Source organism: Patagioenas fasciata, chromosome 4, assembly GCF_037038585.1.
Source record: "Patagioenas fasciata isolate bPatFas1 chromosome 4, bPatFas1.hap1, whole genome shotgun sequence".
NCBI classification, from domain to species: domain Eukaryota; kingdom Metazoa; phylum Chordata; class Aves; order Columbiformes; family Columbidae; genus Patagioenas; species Patagioenas fasciata.
This window is the reverse complement of record NC_092523.1, coordinates 66,464,602-66,486,552: the sequence shown is the minus strand read 5'-3', so window position 1 is coordinate 66,486,552 and position 21,951 is coordinate 66,464,602. Positions and strand designations below refer to the sequence as shown.

The 21,951-nt window shown below is 41.3% G+C and overlaps 1 protein-coding gene across 9 annotated transcripts in view; it reads left to right on the top strand.

The window, feature by feature from the left end:
• Positions 1-19,921, top strand: part of JADE1 (jade family PHD finger 1) — a 76,285-nt gene extending 56,364 nt beyond the window's left edge. For all 9 annotated transcript variants that reach the window (XM_065836967.2, XM_071808060.1, XM_065836966.2 and 6 more), the window contains 7 exons: positions 3,061-3,248; positions 6,502-6,713; positions 8,160-8,327; positions 8,964-9,080; positions 12,491-13,021; positions 15,293-15,410; positions 16,274-19,921. In XM_065836967.2, coding sequence (XP_065693039.1) covers positions 3,061-3,248; positions 6,502-6,713; positions 8,160-8,327; positions 8,964-9,080; positions 12,491-13,021; positions 15,293-15,410; positions 16,274-17,175 — 2,236 coding nt within the window. In that variant the 3' untranslated portion in view covers positions 17,176-19,921. The remainder of the gene's footprint in view (positions 1-3,060; positions 3,249-6,501; positions 6,714-8,159; positions 8,328-8,963; positions 9,081-12,490; positions 13,022-15,292; positions 15,411-16,273) is intronic.
• The last annotated feature ends 2,030 nt before the right edge of the window (positions 19,922-21,951 follow it).

Sequence of the window (21,951 nt, the reverse complement as noted above, 5' to 3'; positions counted from 1 at the left end):
AATGTGAGATTTTGTAGCTCTTATCCAAGAAACCCGTATTTTGCTTACGTTGTTTGTGACATTTAGATATTGTTTTCTGTTTCAAATTAAACAACACAGTTGTAAGGGCAGGAACATGCTGCAGCCCATCTATTTTATGCTTAGTTGGGATTGGAGTTGGAGAAAGTGATAAAAACAAGGATTATTGCTGTTTAATCATATTAGATCTCTTTGAGTAAGTCCAGGCTGGCCCATAACACGTTGCCAAGTGACTCACCAGTGCTGGTGGGGCCAGAACAGTCCAATCTCTGATACAGAGCAAAAAATTCCGGGTGGCACTACACTTGTTCTGTTAGATTTGCATCTGCCAGCTTTAACCTTGCAGTAGGGGGACTACAGGAATGTTTGTTAGGGCTTTTTGTCTTCAGTGCAACAGCCTGCAGACAGCTGCACAGCCCCACTAGATCTGTACACACATCAGGTAAACCCTTTCCTTCCTTCTCCTGAAGGACTGAACCTGGAGAACTCAGCTTTTTCCCCTCTGCTGTGCAGTTTGGAAGACAGGAACATAGCATTTTCCTGCAGGCTTGAAGCCTGATGCACACTGGTCTCACGCAGTCCCTGCATAAATACACATTGTTTGTGTGTACTCACGTAGTCTCCTCACTGCTTTCTCTTTTAAGCATCTCCGAAGGCTGCGGGATGGCCAGGAGACCTGTGGACTTCACCAGAGGGAGACTGTCCAGGGATTCACCACCCCATGTGTTTCAGGAAGATGGTTTAGTGGCTATATCAGGTCCCGGTACTTGCTTAGGGAAGAGCTTTTCTTTGCCAAGGTGCAACAGAGATGTTGCTCCAAATTTAAGCTGTTAAAGGAAAAAGAGAAAGAAGGCATCCACAGGTGTATGTGTCAGCACAGGAGGTACCACTCTTTTTTAGTTGCTGAGCTGAGTTGTTGTATGGTCGTACTGGTGAACACTTGCTGGTCAGAGTCACCCTCTGTTCCCTGATTGTTATGCTGTTTGCTCCATCACTAAACACTCGGAGAGCCCTGCTGTGATGGTGCTGGAGTGCTGAAACTGTTCTGTGCCTCGATTTGAGAGGGGGAGGGGAGATCTTGTAAATTGAATCGTCAGTAGTCATATAGTAGGTGGTGTATAACAGAAGGAAAATACAGTACAGATAGCTGGTGATAATAATGTACATAATAGAGAATAAAAGGTTTTTGCCTTGTAGCAACTAGTCAGGGCAGCAAGAGTAGGTCCAGAGGGGTGGTGAAACGAGTGAGTCTTTGTGGTGGTTCAGTGTTTGTTGTCAGATTGATAATTCAGTTGAGGTTGTTTTGTTTTTGGTTTTGTTTTTTTTTTTTTTTGTTATGTAGTAAGTGTTGGTTTTTTTCTTCTTTCTATCACAAAAAAATGAAGAGAAGAAGATGTTTTGAAGCCAAACTATTTGTGCTTATTTATTCTGTGCACCATAGTGGTATTTAGACAGCATGTGCAGAGTGCTGCTCCAGAGGCTATGATTTCCACATAGAGAGGTACTCAGGAAAGAATTTACAGTACAGAAGATTCAGAGACCAGTGCCCAGTTTAAAATAAATTCTCCGTGAGATGTAGTAGTCTGTAATATTTTAATACTGTGCAGTATGACCAGGAACAGTTTGGGGAGTGTAGTTAGCCAGCAAGGGCATTCACGTTCTTATTCTTCCACAGTCCTCTTCTGCACCTCAGAAAGCCCCAAATTCAGCATGGCCCTCCCCCATCATGTCTCAGATTGTTGTAGATGAGGGGCAGGAGAGTCTTCTGATGGGAGGAGGAGTTAACATGTTGGACCTCAGGTGGGAGCAAAATAGAGTGGGGGTTGTCCTGCTTGTCGTGGAGCTTAGGCTGCTCCCAGCAGATAGTTGTGTCTACATGCAGTGGTGCCATCTCCCTTGTAGCACAAGAGCACAAAAAGAATCACTAACTGGTGCTACAGGAGGCAGTGATTTGACATTGTGACCTGTCACTCCTGGTGGTACCAGCATTACCTTATGAAGTGGGTTTCATCCAGGCTAACTGAATTTCAGAGTGTGCAGTTAACTAAGAGAAGGTGCAGCGTCCTCAACTGTGCTGTAGGTGAACTGACAGAATTATCTTGCTGTTCAGAGGCGAGTCATCAGCTTGCTGATAGAATAACTGCTGTCCTTTGTGAACTGGGCAGCTTTGCAAAGTTGTGGCATCACAGGCATCTGACCTGGAACAAGTTATGTGCTGTAGGTACTTTACTGTTTTCTGGACCAACGCCTGTGGCTGAACAAAATTTCAGTTGGCTTGCAGCTAAAATACGCTCTCATGGTTGGTTCTTGGCCAACTGGAGCATAAAACCTGAGAGGAGGTAGTTTCAGCACCATCTGATTAATATTTGCACTTGGTCCAGCATGACCTTAGTGATTGTGAAAGAGGAAATGCAGACCCAGGATACCAAGAGCTTGGATCTGCTTGGGTAAGTGAACATGAAGCCAGTGCAGATTAGAGTCTCTCTGGAAAGGTCTTTGGAATTTCACAAAGATGGCAGTGCTGTAGACACACTTGCACATGCGCATAGACACACACTCTCTACTGTAAGAAAGAAAACTTCAAATGGAGCAGCAAATACTATTTTTTTTCCTTGAATTTTTTTATCTTCGTATTGTAGTTAAACTGATGGATTTAAAAAAAAAAAAGTCTTAAAACAGATTTAAACATCTGTGTGGACAGCAGCCATCACTACATAAATAAAGTGTTCCTGCTCTAGCTTTAAACAAGTGTGGATTTCAGGTAAGAGTAACGACAGCTCTATCCTCTGGCATTTTCATTTCATTTAGAATTCTGGTAATTAATTTGGTTTCTAGACAACTCCAATTAATTTCTTATAATGCTGCCAATCTGTTATGGAAGTGCATTGTATTGTTTTCTGTTCCCATCTCAGTGGTGCAAGATGATTGCTTAGATTATTGCTGATGGTTGTTAGTCACTTAGAAGGAAGCATTTTGAATTCTGTAGAAAGAAGCCTCTCAGCAGCCCTGCACACCTGACGTCTGCTTGTCTGTTTGTTTTAGGATTGTGTCTGAGACGAAAGCTGTCACATTTATGCGTCCCAGGAAGTACATTGTGTCATCTGGTTCGGAACCTCCAGAGCTGGGCTATGTTGACATCCGAACCTTAGCAGACAGCGTGTGTCGCTATGATCTCAATGATGTGGATGTAGCATGGTTGCAACTTGCCAATGAAGAATTCAAAGAAATGGGTGAGCAATGGGTGCTTGTGTTTTTGTTGCTTTTTTTTTTTAAAGTTAGCAATCTTAAGAATAATTTTAGGGAGGGCAGCAGTGGGAAGAGATGGTAGTGATATGGAGAGATAATAATCATGTGAGTTGGGGTAGCCATGGAAAACCAGGCCTGATGTGATTAAGCCCTAAGATACGTGCTTTCGTAACTGCTGAGTTGCATCTGCTTAGACCAGGTCAAAATCTGGCCACATGTTTTTTTTTCTCTGCTGCTTTCCATTTCACAAGAGAATTCTCACAAAGTTCCCCTTTTGCCATCACGGTCCTTGAAGAAAATATCAGATAGAGTATCGAGGTAGTTTTTCCAGTTAGTCCCTTTATTTAATTATTTGTTTGTTTTTCTCTGTGTCATGTATCCGTAACATCTTTTTAGCTAGCGGTGTTCAGTGTGAAGAAGGGGCAGAGTCTTGGGAGGTCTGGATAACCTACGCCAGCTGAATTGCACAGGGAATGAGACAGTAAGGAATTCCTGACGTGGTTTATTTGAGGAGCCTCCCAAGCTTTACTGTGACCGTGTGCTCCAGTTTTGAAGCAGGAAAAGATGCTGCCACAAGAGGAACAACTGTTCCCTTTTCTATAGGATGGCTTGTGTGTGGGAAGGGGCAGGGGAGCAGGGAAAGAACAGAAGCATTCCTTCGGTGAGTTGTGCGCTTCAGGAGAGGATTTAACTGGAATTGAAGATGATGTAGGTCAGCACATAAACTTTTACTACATAGATAAGGGGATAGATGCTGTGTCAGATGGAAGAGGTTTGGACATGTTGGTGAATACTGATTTTTGTTTTAGCATTGTGGCAGTTCCCTGCTTTGGGTAATAGGGGTCATATGGGTTTTACCTAGCTGTAGCCCATACATGGCATAGTTTAAGACCTGTAAACCGCAAACTGACAATTTATAACTCTTTCTAAAAAAATTCTCCTACCCCTGAAAGAAACTGATGATGCAGCCCTGAGCCGATCTCTTACCCAAGCCTTTTTTCCAGATCTCGAGGCAGACCTGCTCAGGTTTAATGGTGGACTTAGACATTTTGAAAACAGTTCATGATTCAAGAGTGTAGGTTGCCTTTCCAGTTATCTTCAGGAAAACAGCAGCGGCAAGCCCCCTTCAAATAAAAAGTTAAAACACTTTTTATGATTTGTGATTGATACTCATCCAACATAGATAATCCTCTCTGTCTTTTGCCAAAACCAGAGGAGGGCTACCACAGTGTTACACTGGGGGTGTGAATAGCGTTAGAGCGCATAAGAGGGGCTCTTCATTGTGCAGATTCGTACCTGTGCTTGAAGGCCTGCGGTAGCCATTCTGCTACACCAACATGACCTTCAAAAGTGTACATTGCACATGAAACACTGAACAGTTAGAATTTGACAGATCTGATCCTCGGTGGTGTGTTTTGGTGTAGTTTCTTGTAGTTTGCTTGCTCTGAATCTTTATCCACTCAGTTTTGCTGGACACAGAGGGGAAGAAATGCTCCTGTCAGTACGAGGCAGTGCATTATGGGTCTTGAAATGTGCTCGTGTGCTCTGTCAGACACTGCACTCTACAAATATTAATGGGCATTTGAAAAGCGAACTATTTCCTGGTCTGCAGTTATAGCACTTGCTTTATGGTGTCCGTGCATTTATGAACTCCTGTGTTTTGGATACCTGTTGGAGTGCTTCAGGTACTGAAAATGTATATTCTGTCTGTAAAAGAATGAATGTAAACATTTTAACTGAAACTGCAGCCACTTGATTCCCTTTTTTTTAACCCTTATAAATGCACAGTCAATGACTTATCTCTGAAGGGCTTTTTGTAAAGTGATAGCAATTGTGAGGTTAGAATTTAGTTTCAAACTGGTCTAAAACCTGCCATTATGTGCTTTGCTGGTGCAGTGTTTGGGACTGCTGGGCAAATTTCACTCCTTGATCAGCAGGATTTTGTGTGTTCCCTCTTGCTACCTTTCAGCTGCTCAGTTTGGGTAGCAGGGGATGCGTTGATCTCTTCTGCAAGGATTCACCTGTCAGTAAGGGAAGCTGGAAGTACTTTTGGAGAGTGTTTGTCTTCTGATTTGGGCAAGCTAGGGAGGTTTTCTTCATCTTTGTTTTGTGGAGTTGGTGGCTCAGTTATTCACAGAGAGCCACAGGGAGGATTTTCTTGTTAAAACACTTGTTCCCATCTTTTGTATGTCACAGTAAATGTTAAGTATTGGGAATTGGACCAAAACCAGGATATGCTAAGCTTACACTTCATTGTACTGATTTAAGTATATGGGAATTCTGGTGCTAGACCAATTTTGCAAGAGAAAAATGATGGTATGCAGTAATGTAGCTTTCTGTGTTTTGTGTGTGTGTGGCATGATTTAGTACCGAAGGTTAGTGTAGTACCAACTTGGAAGCACTACAGCCAGCTCATTGTTGTACCAAGTGAGAGATGGAAGCCAGAGAGGGAAGCACTGTGCTCTCTTTTGATACTTCTCTTGCTGCTTCTATGATAGATTTTTTTTTTATATCTGTAATAGTAATTTAATTTAAAAATTTGAATTATAAAATACTGCAATGTAGTCAGTCTGTAGCTGTGGTGTCATGAAAAGTCTTCTGATGGATGCTGTTTGAAAAGACCAAATCCCAGATTAGAAGTTGCATTTGTTTTTTGTCCTAAAGTTGATGTTGCATTTATTACGACTGCGGTTTTCACTTTTTGAAACAAACTAATTTATTAGTGTAGCAGGTTCTGATGGAGACCTCGGTTGGGATTGCGGTCGGTTGGGCTGGATCTTGTAAAAGCACAACTGCAAGTTTGCTACAAAGCAGTTTTTGTCATTGGTTCCCCACCTCTGCCTCCATCACTTTTGGTTTAAAACACACTCAAATCTTTCACCAAAAGAGTCAACGTCTGGGTTGTAAAATCAAAGCAAAATCCATAGACAGTGCTGTTTCAGAAGGAAAAGTGAGAACAAGACCAGGAAGCCAAAATAAGTTAATGAAAGTTTTTCTCAGGATTTTGAAACATTGGTTTGGATACTCTGCTTCTATTAGTTTAATGCAGTTATAAGACTTACATGACTTTATTTTTTTTTTTTTTACAGTTTCCCTAGTTTATGCTGGAATAGGAACAGCTGTCTAGGAATTAAATGTGTTCATGTGCAGACCAGATATATCTACTCAGCTGCTAAAAAAAGAAGCTAGAGTTGCATGTGGCGGTGGTTATGACTGTTTCCTTTAACTATTTCCCAGGGATGCCCGAGCTGGATGAGTACACAATGGAAAGAGTCATTGAGGAATTTGAACAACGATGCTATGATAACATGAATCATGCTATCGAGACGGAAGAAGGACTTGGGATTGAGTATGATGAAGATGTTGTCTGTGACGTCTGTCAGTCTCCAGATGGAGAAGATGGCAATGAAATGGTGTTTTGTGACAAATGCAATATTTGTGTGCACCAGGTATGGTGGCCAGGGCAGAGTCGGGGGGAGCGCAGGGGTGATGACGAACTTTTCTTGCATGTGTTTGTACTAATGGTAAAGAAATAGGTCTATGACAGCTGTAAGATACAAGTGGATATCCTGCAAGATACTAAAAATTGACATTTCTAGACCTGTAGCAGTTCTCTGATCCTTAGTTGCTGGTCACAAAAGATCTGAAATTTAAGAGGGTTAACACTGGCAATAATTTGGACAGAGGTCTCCATAAAGATGCAGTCTTCTGGAAAAAAAGCAATCTTAATCAATTGCTGTTCTGTACTTTACTTTTTGAAGAAGAACTAAAACCCAGTGCTTTGGAATAACATTGAATATTGCACAGCAGAGCACTTGTATTTAGGAAAAAATTCTTCACGTAAAGGGTTGTCAGGCATTGGAACAGGCTGCCCAGGGCAGTGGAGGAATCACCATCCCTGGAGGTGTTTAAGAGGCGTTAAGATGAAGTTATTAGGGACATGGTTTAGTGCTAGAGTTCGGTTGTTGATGTATGATGTTGAGAATGCAAATTGCCGGCAGGATCCCTTTGAACGCGACTCGCGGGCCGGGTGAGAGTAATGCGCCTAATTCAATATGAATTTAACATCAGAACCCTTTAATGAACTCTTAACAACACTGAATATCCATGTCCGCCAGACCACGTTTTTTCCAAGCCTTATATACTCTTTACCCAAAGGCCATGCGGCAAGCGCAGGCTACGATTGGTTACACTTGCAGTCACTCATCCCCCCCCACTATGGTGATTGGCTGCAGGGCACTGTCCACCGACGGCGCCCCTCCTGCAGCCTGGGTTGAGGGCAGACCAGCTTCTGTTTACTTCCCTTCTGTCTTTGGTGTCTCCAGGAAAACCTTCCGTGTAGGTCTCAGCCTGCACCACGGCCACATCAAGCTCTGGCTTGTTCACAGCACACAGCCAGAAACTCTCCACACGTTGTGGTTGGACTCGATGATCCTGAGTGTCTCTTCCAACTGAAATGATTCTGTGATCTGTGGTTTTTGCCTTCTGAATTAGATACAGTCCGGTTTCTGTTACTTGTAGACTTTGTGACACTGAACTTCATCCTAGCACACTGCTGTCAGGGTTGTCTGTTGCGATTCCCCTTACTTTTTGGGCTAGTGAACATGTTCTTCATTTTCCCAGTTGAAGTAGGCAGGGTTTTTTTGCGTAACAGCTGATCATGGCTTCAGCTCCTTTCACTGAGGTATAATTTTGGGGAATGAATGGGTAATGTCATTGTCTAAGTATATAAAGGTGCCCTGAGATCCTCAACAAGCTAACGTTTCTATAGTTTTAGAAATTCCATCAAGAACATTTTGAGAGTTGCAAGAGGCTACATGTAAACAGCTAAAAAGTTACAGAAATCCATGTTGTTTCCTTTGTTTTCTTCCCCTTTCCTGTAAATGGGAATACAGGCATGTTATGGGATCCTGAAGGTGCCAGAAGGCAGCTGGCTGTGCAGGACCTGCGCGCTTGGCGTTCGGCCCAAGTGTTTGCTCTGTCCCAAGAAGGGCGGTGCCATGAAGCCAACCCGGAGCGGCACCAAGTGGGTCCACGTTAGCTGTGCTCTGTGGATTCCAGAGGTAGGTGCTGACCCTCTGGGAGCTCAGGGCTGCAGTGATTCTGAGGGAGAGAAAATCTGTTAAGAATGTTATTCAGCCTAGCGTGTGTTACTACAATGAATGTAGCATATATATATGTATATATATATATGACACTTCTTAGGAAGACAGTATAAAAGATTTTCAGTTCGATGTAAAGTCTGGCAGGATGCTGCATCATCTATAAAGAAAGTAGTTATGTTACCTTTGTCAACTAAAATTAGGCCTCCAAAAATTAGGTCTTTGCTGCTGGAAAAGCTCATTTAACAAGTACAAAACATACCAGTTTATTTTGTAAATGGAACATTAAAGGTGAATCAGGAAGGTTTGGATGTGACAGTGAGAATTCCTGTGCATTCTCATAATCAAAATATTAATCCTGTATGATAATTCTAAATTAGTGGCTTCACCTTGAAACTGTTTTGCTCATATAGTGAGGAACTGATTTTTTTTAAAAAAAGGAATTTTGATTTTTTTAGTTCCTTGAAAACTGAGACACTTGGAACATGCAGATTTTGTACGGGCATGCAATGAATTTGATTTCTTTGATAAAATTGATTCCCTTTTCAGTTAACGGTGTAATAATCACTCTGTAATTTTTAACCTTTTTTATCTTAGGTGAGTATCGGAAGCCCAGAAAAAATGGAGCCCATTACAAAGGTTTCTCACATTCCCAGCAGTAGATGGGCACTGGTATGCAGCCTTTGTAATGAAAAAGTTGGAGCTTCTATACAGGTAAGTTAGTAGCACAAATGTCTCTGTGGGGTTTTTTTGTAACTTCTAAGTAGACACATAAAATGTATATCTGCAGTAAACTTCCTGTTTGTTACTATGGACTTAATTTTACACAAAGTGCTTTTGAAGGTTAGTGTGCTCTTACTTTCTCGCTGAAGTCAGTGGAATTGAACACCTTCATTTTGATGATTAAGTTAGTTGTAGCTTTGAATTGCTAATTTTAGATAGTACTTAACATTGAACTGTTTTGGCCATAACTGTTTTTTCCGTAACTGTTTTATTGTTGGTCCAGCTTTTAAGTTGCTGAGGAGAATATCTGTTCATTTAATAGTAAACTTGTTGAGCAGTAGGAAAGAAACAGGTGATTCGACTGGCCTGTCTGAGATTCAAGCAAGCCACAAGCTTGGGGAAATGCGCTCCATTTCTTCCATTGGTTGTGCATAGATTCTGGAGCTCTTAGTGTTTCTTACACCCTCCTGGGTGTGAGTTTCCCAGTTCCCATTGCTATAGAAGCAGTGCCAGGTTATCATTCTGACTTCGGACACTCACTGGAGCTCAGGGGTGGTGACTGCCTGAAACAGCAAGACTGGGCAGAATTTAAAAAAAGTCTAGTCTTCATAGTTCCAGAAAGAATGATTTCCATTTGCAATAAATAAACTATAAACCCAGCACTAGAAATGCATTTGTGTCATACCAACAACTCACATTCCTGGGCCAGTGCCACATTGTTTCATTGCACACTTCTGAAATTCTTTCTGCAGTTCTAATTGGATATGGATTCAGCCTTTGTCACTTGCAGCCTGTGAATTGTCACTGTTAAATAACTGAATCAGTCTGCACCAGAGCATTTCAGACTGGGCAGTGTGGTTTCACATGCATGTTTATATTGCGTTGTTAGCTGTAAAGCACTTGCAGATCCTTCACAGTGAAGATCACTCAAATGTTAAATAAGAATTTTGAGAAAAAATTTTAAATGTAGAGAGATTGAGAAAACACATTACCAAGCCCCAAAGTTTTGAAAGAGGAGATATTTTGTTTCATGAGACACAAGACAGAAGTTTGATCCATCTCACTCAAGAACAAATCCTGAGAAAAAGTAAGAATGTGTTATCCCCTTGAGGTAATGTTGTGATTGTGTAGAAGAAGACAGTAAAATGTAGCTTAGTATTGCGGTAGTGCTCTTCACCTTCAAAGTGCTTGAAATACTTCAGCAAAATGACCTCAGAAAACTCCCTGAGACAGATAGGAAGATATTATTGTCTCATAAGGAGTCTGAAGAAGTAGAGTGTTATTTTGTGGCTAGCCTAATATTACAGGATCCACGATGGAAAGACCAGCAGTAAGACACAAGAATTGCTGAAGTCCTACACTTCTTAAAAATTAGGTTTTATCCATTTCCTTTCTTCCTCTGCTCTGAGTCATTTGATGAGGTTGCCACAAAAAGTTGTAAACCAGCAATGCAGTAGTAGTTCCAGCGAAATCTATCAGTCCATTTCCATTTAAGGAACGTATAGTAACTGTTAAGTGGCAAAAATAAATCTGTTCACAGCATATAAATTTGCAATCCTAATACCTCCATATAGAGCTGTCCTCTTCCTCTTGGCCACTGTTATATAGTTGAGATAAACTGTTTTGTCCATTCTCCAGCCCTGTTCGGAGCGGTAGCTTAGAGTAGTTTAAGTTGAACACTTGGAGTATTTGTGTATGTTAGTGTGCAGGGGAGGGAGGGGTGTCCTTCCGTATTTCTTCTGATACCACCTCTCCCTTCTAGTGATGACACAGGATGATGTGCAGGCACGATGACTGCCACTTCAGACAGTTCTGTATTTGAAATTATGGGAGAAAGACAAAAAAAAAAATACAGCTTTGCCTGACGTTTTGTAGGAGTTGTGTAAATCTTGATACCATTAAAACTAGCAGTGAGAAATACTCAGATCTGTGCTGTGAAATTTTATACTGCAGAGAAGAACATTATACAAAGCCACTGCAATAGAAAAGAAGTAGCATTAACTGGATGAACTGAGAGAGAGAGACCCTCCAGAGATGATATGAGATGTGCACAACAATCAGAAAAGCCTGCAGCTGGAAGTATGCGTCAGGCTGGGCAGAGAGCAACTGCAATAAGCTGGGAAAATGAGACTGCACATTCTCCCAAGTTCAGCAGATCTCCTTCCAATGAGACAGGCTTTCCCCTCTTCTCCCACTAAAAAATTAGCCACACTGAGAGCTCATTATTCTCAACTACAGCAACTTGGAAACCACGGCTAAAGTACTTTTCTGTACTCTTGGGTGTTCCAGTTGGGCTGCTTTTGCCCTGTTTGCTAGTAAGAGAGGAAAGGGCAAAGGATGCTTTGGTATTTTTTCATTCCTTTTATATGTTGATTTTATTAAGGAGTGGCCATTCAAAACTTCTGGAGTTTAAACTCTGGTGTACCTTTATTTGCCATCTGGCTGCTGAGCAGGAAAACCCAGAGGAGAAAGACATTTGGCTTCTTTTTAAAATAATGTATAAACATCCTAGTGCAATGCATTTCTCTTTCAGGTTAGATGACTTGGGTTAAGCATAGTTTTGTTTCCTCCTAGTTAATAAATCTAATGTTCCTTTCCACTTCAAATTCTTTTCACTGGAGGCAGAGGTGTGAGTTGATACAAATACATATGTATGCGTGCATGTATACACATATGTTTAAACCTTTCAGTTTGTGTCTGGCAATAGCTGTGACAGCATTTTGCAAGAGAAGGTTGCATATAATTGAAATGAAGTGCTAAATCAGCTGAACTTGTGCCCATCACTCCATGATGGCTGGGTTCACTGGGAGGGAAGAAAAATGGCAAACAATTGAATTTCCTGTTCTCCTCATCCTGCAGGTGAAGTGAAAGGCTGTAGTCAGTGAAGCAGTGATTGACAATGATTTAATATTTGGCATTATAAACTTGGGATAACAGGAATTGAAAATATCCTCTCAGTTGAGGCCTTTTGGGTAGCATGGGTCCAGGTGCTGGGAAAGACTTAATTAAAAGTATCAGGCTGGCCTGGAGCCATGGAGACGTTTTTCCCTCTTTCTCATGCTGGCACAGTCAAAGGGGAAACGTTTTCCGTTGTGTAACACTGCCTCAAGTGAGCGGCTCCAGTGATGGCAAGAATGGTTCTCTTGTGGATTTGCTGGTTATTGAATTGTGTGAGTGGGCTAGGGAGGGGTTAACCACTGCTGTCCCACTGGGACACTTGATCATTGCCTGGCCTGAAAGCACTAAATCATAAACCTAATTAAAAGAAAGCAAGAAACTACATGCCGCTTAGAAGCTGAGTGTGGTGATGAGGTTGTTCTTCCAAAGCAGTCCTGGCTGCTTGAATAGTTTTAGGCAGTGTGGCTTCTTTAATTTGTATTTGATTAATTTAATTCCCGTAGTGTTCAGTGAAGAACTGCAGAACGGCCTTTCATGTCACCTGTGCATTTGACCGTGGCTTAGAGATGAAGACCATACTGGCGGAGAACGATGAGGTGAAATTTAAGTCGTACTGTCCCAAGCACAGCTCTACCAAGAAAGCAGATGACGAGACTTTCAATGAAATCCCTGGCCAGGAGAACGGGAACGGGGTTCAGGACGGCTCTCTTCCTGCCCACATCGACCCTTTCCACAGCATGAATCAAAACCAGGAGGAGGCCCACAGAGTCAGCCTCCGCAAGCAAAAGCTCCAGCAGCTGGAGGATGAGTTCTATACGTTTGTTGACTCTTCGGAAGTGGCTAAAGTGCTGCGGCTGCCCGAGGAGCCGGTGGGATTCCTTTACCAGTACTGGAAGCTGAAGAGAAAAGCCAACTTCAATAAACCTTTGATTACCCCAAAGAAGGATGAAGAGGACAATCTGGCTAAACGGGAGCAGGATGTTCTGTTCAGAAGATTGCAGCTCTTCACGCACCTCCGGCAGGATCTCGAGCGGGTAAGCCACTGGACTGCCTGTGCTTGTGAGAAGTGTGCTGGCCTTCGCTAGCTGAGTTTCCAAACTACCCACTCAGTTCTTGCCCTTGCATGCAGGCACTCCCTCCTGTGTCTTAAAGTTGTATTGTCAGAAAAGACTGTTAACACTAAATTTCTACAGAGCGCAGTGGTTACACCAATTACCCTTTTCAAATAGAGGGTTGGTTCCCAGGGACAGCAGGTCTGGGCTTGTAGCATCCACTGTCATTACAATTGCATTTTGTTGTATTTCAACTCATGCTTTTTTACTGATTGATGGCTGCGGACTTGTATCACAACTCCCAGATGGAGCTTTTTTAGCCTTCAAGGCCTTGCTTTGCTGCTTTCATCTGGTGCACAAGAAGGAGAAGATTATGAAACATACCTGGATTTGGAGCAGATCTGTTCTTCACTGACCCAGCATAGTGGGATGACGTTTCATTGGACTATCTGTGTAGTAGGTTTGGGAGTTTAATAGAATCAGTTTGTTGTTTTCATCTTAAGTATATTTGATCCTGTAACAACCTGAATTCCTTCCTTTTTGTTGGGGCTTTTTTTGGGGGGGCGGGGGGGTTAGCTAGTAGAGAGTTTAAGATATGCTAGAGCCAGAAAGTACTGAATTTATTTTAGTTTTTCACATATATACAGCATAAGGCTCGGGTAGGCCACATATGGAACCTGGCCCAGGAGGTCCTCAGCCTCAATAACGTGTGGGTGAACTAGAGCCTCTCTTCCAGAATAGCGTGTAGCCTTCCGTTCAGGACAGCAGGTGCTCATGCATCTACTACATCCTTTGTAAAGGATCCTGATGGTTAATTATTTTTCTAATTAATTGCTGCAGTTTTTCTTTTGAAGTTTTTTTTCTAGCTTCAACTTCCAGCTAGTGACCTTTCTCTAGCTCGGTGAGATAGCTCTTACCTAGTGTCTTTTGTTTCTTCTTAGTATGCTCAGGGTTTCTTTTAATCATCTCTCTGATCAGCTAAATAAGTTGAGTTTGTCTCTGTGTTCTCTGGATTTTAAATTATTCTGTATGCATACTTTCCATTTTTAAGTGTGATGTCAAAACAGGATACATCACTCTAGTAATATTTTTAATATTTTACTACTGTGTTGTTCCCACTGATCATACATCCAAGATAACTTGGATGAAAAATAAATAAAATATGGAGCCTAGGGTTTTTTTTCTCCTTTTCAAGATAAAGTTGGGTAGACTTGATTATGAATGACACTCATGACAGTGTCGTCTATCTAGAAACAGATTTTGAAGTCACATCATTCAGTTCACTTAATGATTAACAGGTAATTCTGTGGGCATGATCCATCTGTTGTGCTGCTCGGATCAGACAAGGCAAAGAACAAAAGGCCGTGGACTGTATCGGGAGCGGTACTGGGCCAGACTAATCCCTTCTGATTCAAATCCACAGAGTAATGACGGTTACTTAAAGTACTGTCTGTCCCGGGACTGGCAGCCTTAAATAGAGCAGGACCTTTGCAACAACAGTCACACTTGTTACATGTCTCCTTAACAATAGCAAGATGAGCCTACAAGGCTGTAATCCACAGCATCACACTGGATGCAGCTACACTGAACTGAGAGCAGCTTTGGAAACACCCATATCTACCTCTCACCGATTCCCTCATCTGGGGAGGAGACAACTTTGAAGCTCTAGGAGAGCTGTGGTTGTGAACTTAAACAGTTGGCTAGATTGGACAGTCTAAAACAACCTGAGATAGTCCAAATAATGAGTTCATTACTGTTTCCAGTCCCTGCTACCTCTCCATTGTTCTATGGCATGAATAGACTGGCCTGCCTTCATTTTGATTGATCACACTGCAATGGCAGGGTCATCAAAGACTGCTACTGTTGAGTAGCTCTCCACATTTTCGTACTATTAATTAAGTATAATTTTCTGTTGTGTCTTAAGAATAAGAAGCAGATGGTGCTAGGCCATTTAATACTGAGTATATTTAAGCATTCCCAGCATTTGTCCAAGTTTGCTCTGTGTATATATATGATTCAGTTGTTCATAGAAGTTACTTCTCTGCTGTGGGGCCTCCTGAATCTGATGGAATGATGTCAGTTAAATAGTATTTAAGACTCTTTTCTAAGAAGCATGTTAAAGAAGGTTAAATTTAAAGACATTACTAACTTATTTAAATAGTGTGTAGTCCTTGAACTGAATTAATTCAAAACACAGATCTATAACATTATAGAAACACGTCTTGTAAAACTCATCAACTTGATGTCTTCTAGGTGCGCAATCTTACTTACATGGTGACCCGAAGGGAAAAAATCAAAAGATCTGTTTGCAAAGTTCAAGAACAGATATTTAATATCTACGCAAAGCAGTTGGAACAAGAAAGAGTTTCAGGTATGCTTCAGTGTTATTTTTGTCACCTCAGACCACAGGCACAAGCATTGAAAGGTGTGGTTACAGCCTAATGAATGATATTGAAGGACAAACAGGACCTCGTTTATTCTCATTAAAATCCTGTGTAGTCCACCATGCAGCAACAGATTGGAAGCAAAAATGAGAAATCTGTGTAGCTCTAAAGGTGGGCACATTGCTGTAGAAACTGGTAAGTCTGTGTTCTTATCCATGGGGCACTGAATGGCTCGCTGCTTCACATCCTTTCTGGTGTGATTCTGTAATGACTTCTCACCACAGAGAGACCATGACTTACATTCAAGGGCCATATGGTACCTAGTAAGTCTGTGGTTTATTACTGCCGCTGCACTAACAATGGCGTTTTAAAGAAATGAATTTTGAAAAGGTAGCACTCTGGTTTTAAAATAACATGTTTTTTTCTGCCTGATCTCACTGACAGTATTCTTTTCTCAGAAAGATTAAAAACGTCAATATTACTGCATTATCTATATTATTCGGTAACTAATAAGCCATACTTCAGACAGAATCAATCAGATCCACTTGCTGGTTGCCTTTTTCCCCTTCTTTCATAAGTTCCTCTGCTTTAGTGGATGTAGCAGTGCTAGGATTTATCTTTGCTGCAGGTGCAGCACAGCTACAGGAAAGTAAACTACACCAGCAGTATGTTATGAAACCACTACATAGCCACATAATAGTGATGTAAAGGTGCTGTACAGGCAACCAAATACCTATTTATGCTGAAGAATGTCAGGCATGAGGAACAGAGATAAAATAGGTACACTGAAAAGTGGTATTTACCCAGATATGGAATTGCTTGACTTTAACTTAATTTGTTTACATTTAAGGTGTGCCTTCCTCATTCTCCTCAATGGAAAACACAGTGATGTTCAACAGTCCATCTTTGGGCCCTAATGCCCCTAAGATAGAGGATTTGAAATGGCATTCTGCATTCTTCAGGAAACAAATGGGCACATCTCTAACCCACTCTTTGAAAAAATCACACAAGAGAGACAGAGTAAGAAACAGCTCTGGGAATGACAGCAAATCCATGCTGAGGCAGCCCAGCCAAAGGGAAGGTGGTGCAGCTCCCGGTAGCTTTTTAAATTTTGGCAAGACCTTTGCAGAAACACGGATTGTACCAGCACAGCAGAAAAATGGCATAGTTATACCAGACCACAGAAAAAGAAGAGACAATCGTCCACAGTGTGAGGTGATCAAGGCAGAGTTAAAGGAAAAGACTTCTAAACACAACCACAAGCCACTGAGACCCACAGAACTCTCTCAGAGGCAATCAGAAAATAAAAGGGCTGTGAACCACTCCAGTGGTAGGTCCGCACCTGGCACGCGGAGGGATATAGTGCCTAAATGCAACGGGGGTCTTGTCAAAGTAAACTCTAATCAGACAGTAGTTAAAGTGCCTATGACGCCCACGAGCCCAGTGAAAAACTGGGGTGGATTCCGAATTCCAAAGAAGGGGGAGAGGCAACAGCAGGGTGAGAGCCCAGAGGAGACCTGTCACCAGAACTCCAGCTACCCCTACCTGGGCATGGGCAGAGTTTCACCGAAGGACAGGGCAAAAAGGAAGCTAAAGCCTGACAGCGAGAATGATGGGTACATCCCCGACGCTGAAATGAGCGACTCGGAGACCGAAGTGGCTGAAAAAAAGTGCAGGCAGCAGAGGCTCAGCCCAAACAGCGCAATCAGCAGAAGGACGGACATTATTAGGAGAAGCATCCTGGCATCCTGACTGGACGCAGGGACGCAGCACCGTGGTCAGCAGAGTCACTGCCTACAAGCCAACTCCACATGATTTATTGGTGTGAGAGGGGAGAGTTCTTAGACATGGCTACAGACTGACAAATTGATAACCCTTTATTCCTGAGCTGTATAAACATGTTTACATGCACTTAAAGCGGTATTTTCTTTTTTCCCCTGCCCCCCAATCAATTCTGTGAGAAGTTTGACTTTCCCTTATTTGCGACTTTCCTGAGTAAGCAGAGAAATGAGATCACTACTAAAACAGGATTTGTGATGAACGCTGAAGTAACTCAAAAAACACTTTTAGAAGGGGCTAGGGTGGGAAGAGGGAAGTAGGCTGCATTCACCCCTTTTAGCTAAAAAGCACTGATAAAATTTTGCTCCCTTCCCCTGCCTTCTGGAAAAGCACAAGCTCTTAATTTAACTAGTGTGTATTGAATTGAAGATGGTTGTTCAACCATACTGCACTGCTAAACCCCATTACAAATGGGCACTCTCCTTGGATGGTAGTAGATCTTCTCTGTTTGCAGAATGTTTTCTGTTTGTTACATTCAGTTTGAGCACAGATGGCAGCTCAAAACCCCCCATAAACTCCAGAGTTTACATGTAAATACACCTACACGATGACCAGATTTGACCATGATGTTATAGTGGAAAAAAGGAAGGGACAGATAGGGGCTGCAGCTGCCTTGCAGTGCAATGGCTTGAGAAGAGTTAGACTGAGCACAGAGGAAGCTCTCAAATGGCTCATTTCTGAGAAAGGGGACAGGCTTGGGGATTACTGCACCCTGTGGAATAGCCCATCACTGTTCAGTCACCTGCCTCCTGCAGTATGATGACAATTCAAGAAAAAAAATTCTAAGGCACTAGTCTGTAGGATTTCCCAAAGCCCACCACAGATGCACTAATGGTATGTATTGGGAAAGCCAGGCTTATGACACTAAAGGGTTGCTTTAAAATGATATGAATATATATTTTTAAATAGACTAAAATGGAAAGGCAATAAATTGTGATTAGCTCTTTACAGTCAAATGAAGAAAAAAATATTTCATTCTATTCTGGACTAGATTTGATGGAAGAGGGAACTCGTATTCTGATTGTGTACTTTTTTAATAATTGCAAATGGCAATAACTAGTAAGCTATGAGCAATAATATTGACAGATAATTAAGATACTGTTTTGTACTGAGTGTACATATAACAGTGGATTGTTAGGAGCCTGTAAATTTTGGAATTCTGCATAGACTGAAGTCAGGTATGTACTCCTCATGAAAAATTTTAAGCAGCAATGTGTTACAGAAAAACAGGCGTAAAGGACACTCATGTGTTCCCCTCCCCCCCCCATTTCTACTCCTAGCCTGCCATTATCACATCCACTTCGTTTTTAATGTTAGACCCTTGCCTCTTGAGCAGAGAACACTTTAAAATACAGTAGAACTCTGCCATAACCAAGTCTTCCAGAGGATCCAATTAAAAAAGGAAAAAAAAAAAAAAAGAGGCTTATTAACACCCTATCTTGCTATGCAAGTTATCACTTAAATATTTCAACAGAATGCATCCCTGCCATTCGTTATAAGACTCAGAAGTTTTATCCTTTTGATACCTTTTGGGATGATGTTGAGGAAGGGTAAGTTTGTGTAAGATAGTGTACTTTTAAAATACCATTACTGGTCCCAAGAAGTTAGATTAACCTCCTGACTTACAGAGGTAAAAGTCAAACAGGGCTCTGGTGAATCTGAAATGATGTAGTCACTCGGGATGTGTTAAAAGTACTTATTTGATCAAATAGCAGACAAAAGGTAAATGCAGACAAGTTCTACTTGACATACAGCAACTTTTTGCAGACAGGCACTGTTATTTTCTGTAGAGAACTCATGAACATATAGGGAAATGTTTGATAAGCCATAGGTGGAATAATCTAAATTTCAATTCTAAGTAAACATTTAACCTCCCACCAGTTTGAAGGAGGTACCTTGTTAATTTGCACTATTATGAATGCTAATGTTGTGCAGAATTAATGCCTTACCTGTTTTGCTCCCCAGCGTTTAGGTTAATAAGCTTTCTAATGTTTCAAGTTAAGCTGAACCAAAACCAAAAAGCTGTAAGAAGACTGCAGTATGACCAGCTCTGTAGGTTAGTTTTGTCTCCCATGCTTAGCGCTTAGCAGAAGTGTCGTAAGTACAAAAGTGACAATACAAACCCTCCCCTGTATTTTACTGAGATAGAACCATTTGCTGAATTTGTTTTTAAGCGTTACCTTTCCTTGTGCAGACTGACCAAGAGATCTTTGATTATGATTGGTGTTTTTATCAAACTGTAGGCTAGTTGAACTTCTGTAAAGTTTCCCGGAATGCCATTTGTTAGGTTATAAACTCACACAAATCTAAATGAAGGGTTATAGGTGTTGTGTATAAATCTTAATTTCAGAAATTTGCGACAATTGTCATTACATTTGTAAAACCTTGTACAGAAGATTTTTCACTATGTGCCTAGCTTTGGTGTCCATTCAGCTGAAATTAATTGAGAAAGGTGCATGAAGAGAAACAGATAGAAATAAAAAGTATATGTAGAGATGACTATTTTATATTACATGGCCCAATCCTGTATTTATTTTCTCCTTTTTTTGAAGTATTTATAAAGACCTAGTTGAAGACAGCTGTATTTTTTTGTTAAAATATTCAGTAGAATTGTGCCTTTTTGTCTGTATGTGAATAAATGCTGTACATTTTTGCAGTATGCTTGCCAGCAGTGTTTTAGAGTTTGCAATAGTAGTTTTGTTTGTGTTTTTACATAAACACCTCACTGCAACAATACATACAACTTCCATGGTCAAAGTAAGCATTTCATTTGGATTGTTACAGGCATCAAAATGCACACTGTGGCTGCAAGATTTCTTTTTTGTTTTTTCAAGGAATAGGATGGGGTCTTTTTACTTGCAGCTGTGCCAATGCAATCAACAGAAAATGGTATGTTTTTCCCTTGAGATCCTCAAAGAGATGTTACATACCTCCAGTAGTTTACATTTGTTGATATATGATGCCCTTCTACAGTTGATTGATAGTCTTCATACATGTTCCACCAGAAAAGGAACATGAGGTTTAGCTGTAGCTCTTCCAGTTCAGTGTGCTGGGTGTACCTTCACAGCGTGACCTGCCTGTAGTGAAGCGATGCTGACAGCGACCATTGGCTGCTCCAGCAGGATCTCTAGGAGACAAGGTGTGAGGTCACAATAGGTCCTTTCTTCTTGCTTCCTCTGAACTCGAGATGCAGAAACACAGAACAGACTTGGAGCGGAGCAAAAAAAGGAAAATGTGGTGAAGGCATACGTCTAGCAATACATCTTGAAAAACAGCTATGGGTAAATAGTTTTCCAAAATCTGTACTTGTATTGTGTGCATTCACATTGTGGGCAATTGTGAGTAGCACTCCTCAAAAACTTATTTCCAATAATGAAGATGAAAGGATGGCGCTCCTAAGACTACAAGCTCTTCAAGGCATGAATGAAAGTCTGAAAGACCTTCTTGCAGCTGCTTTATAGATCTTGGCTGACAGCAGCATTTCTGAAAGGCACTGCACTGCTGAGGTTACCTGAGTAAGACTGGGTCAGAGCTGAGGGCAGCTTGCCAACCACTTAAATAGACTACGAGTAAGTTTCCTGTATGCAGTGATAGATCTTTCAAGATCTGGCCTAGAGCAGAAAGGATAGGGCTTTTGGGAAGACCCAAAACAAAAGTCACACTGCCTTCATAGTCAGTTTCTCTCACCTGTTGATTTGGAAGTAACTATTCACCTAGAAACTCTTTTCCTAAATAAAGGCAAGAATAATGTTTTATGCAATGGGAAGCATTCATATTACTCTAGGGAATCTTTTAAATAATCAAAAACTAGTGTTAGGGTGGGAAAGAAAAGTAGGGGAAATGAAAACTTTTCAATGGAAGAGTGACAATACATATACATCAATAGAAACAAACGTAAACCCACCAAAACAGATGGTTGAAAGCCTGCTGAATTCCATGAAACAATCTCATATCATGAGGGAAAAAGCAAAACTTAACTAACCAGTAAGCTTCAAGCTTTATTTGCCTCCACAAGTGCCTTTGCTCTGAAAGTACAACTTGTGAGGAACATGCCAGCAGCCTCCTCTATAAGCCAAACAGAAATGAAAGGTCATAGGGTGATGAGCTTAACTTGACCACATTCTCTTTTGTGGTTGAGACACATACATTTGATCAATATTTAGCTGCTCGGAGGATTAGACAGACAGATGAAAGAGGGAAATTTTTTTCTTTCCTGTTTCATCTGCCGTAACTGCTTTGCTGCCCCTTAACTATTAGGTGCTTGTGTCATCAGCACAACTCATTCTGGCAAATAATGGTTACACAACAACTACACCACAAGTTGAAGTGAATATTCCTATAATTAGAAGGGAACCAAGGAGGTGCCCTTCTGTGCCTCAAGGAACAAATACACAAACACCATTGCTCCAAAACATATGGTTACCTGGTATTTTCAGGTAACTTTCACTCCACAGCTAGAGCATCTGTTTCCAGAGTGAATGGGATTAATAGCTCACACAAAATCTTCCAGGTGGTCTGTCATAATCTCAGATGTGCATTATGCTAATGAAAATAAGGTGCTAGTTAACTCCTTGTACATCATAGACACAGTTGATGGATGAAAATTGCACTACAACAGACGTTTGGAGCTTCTGGACAATGTGTCCATGTTGCTTTGAAAAATCTTTGAAGTCTTTTAGCAGAACAATA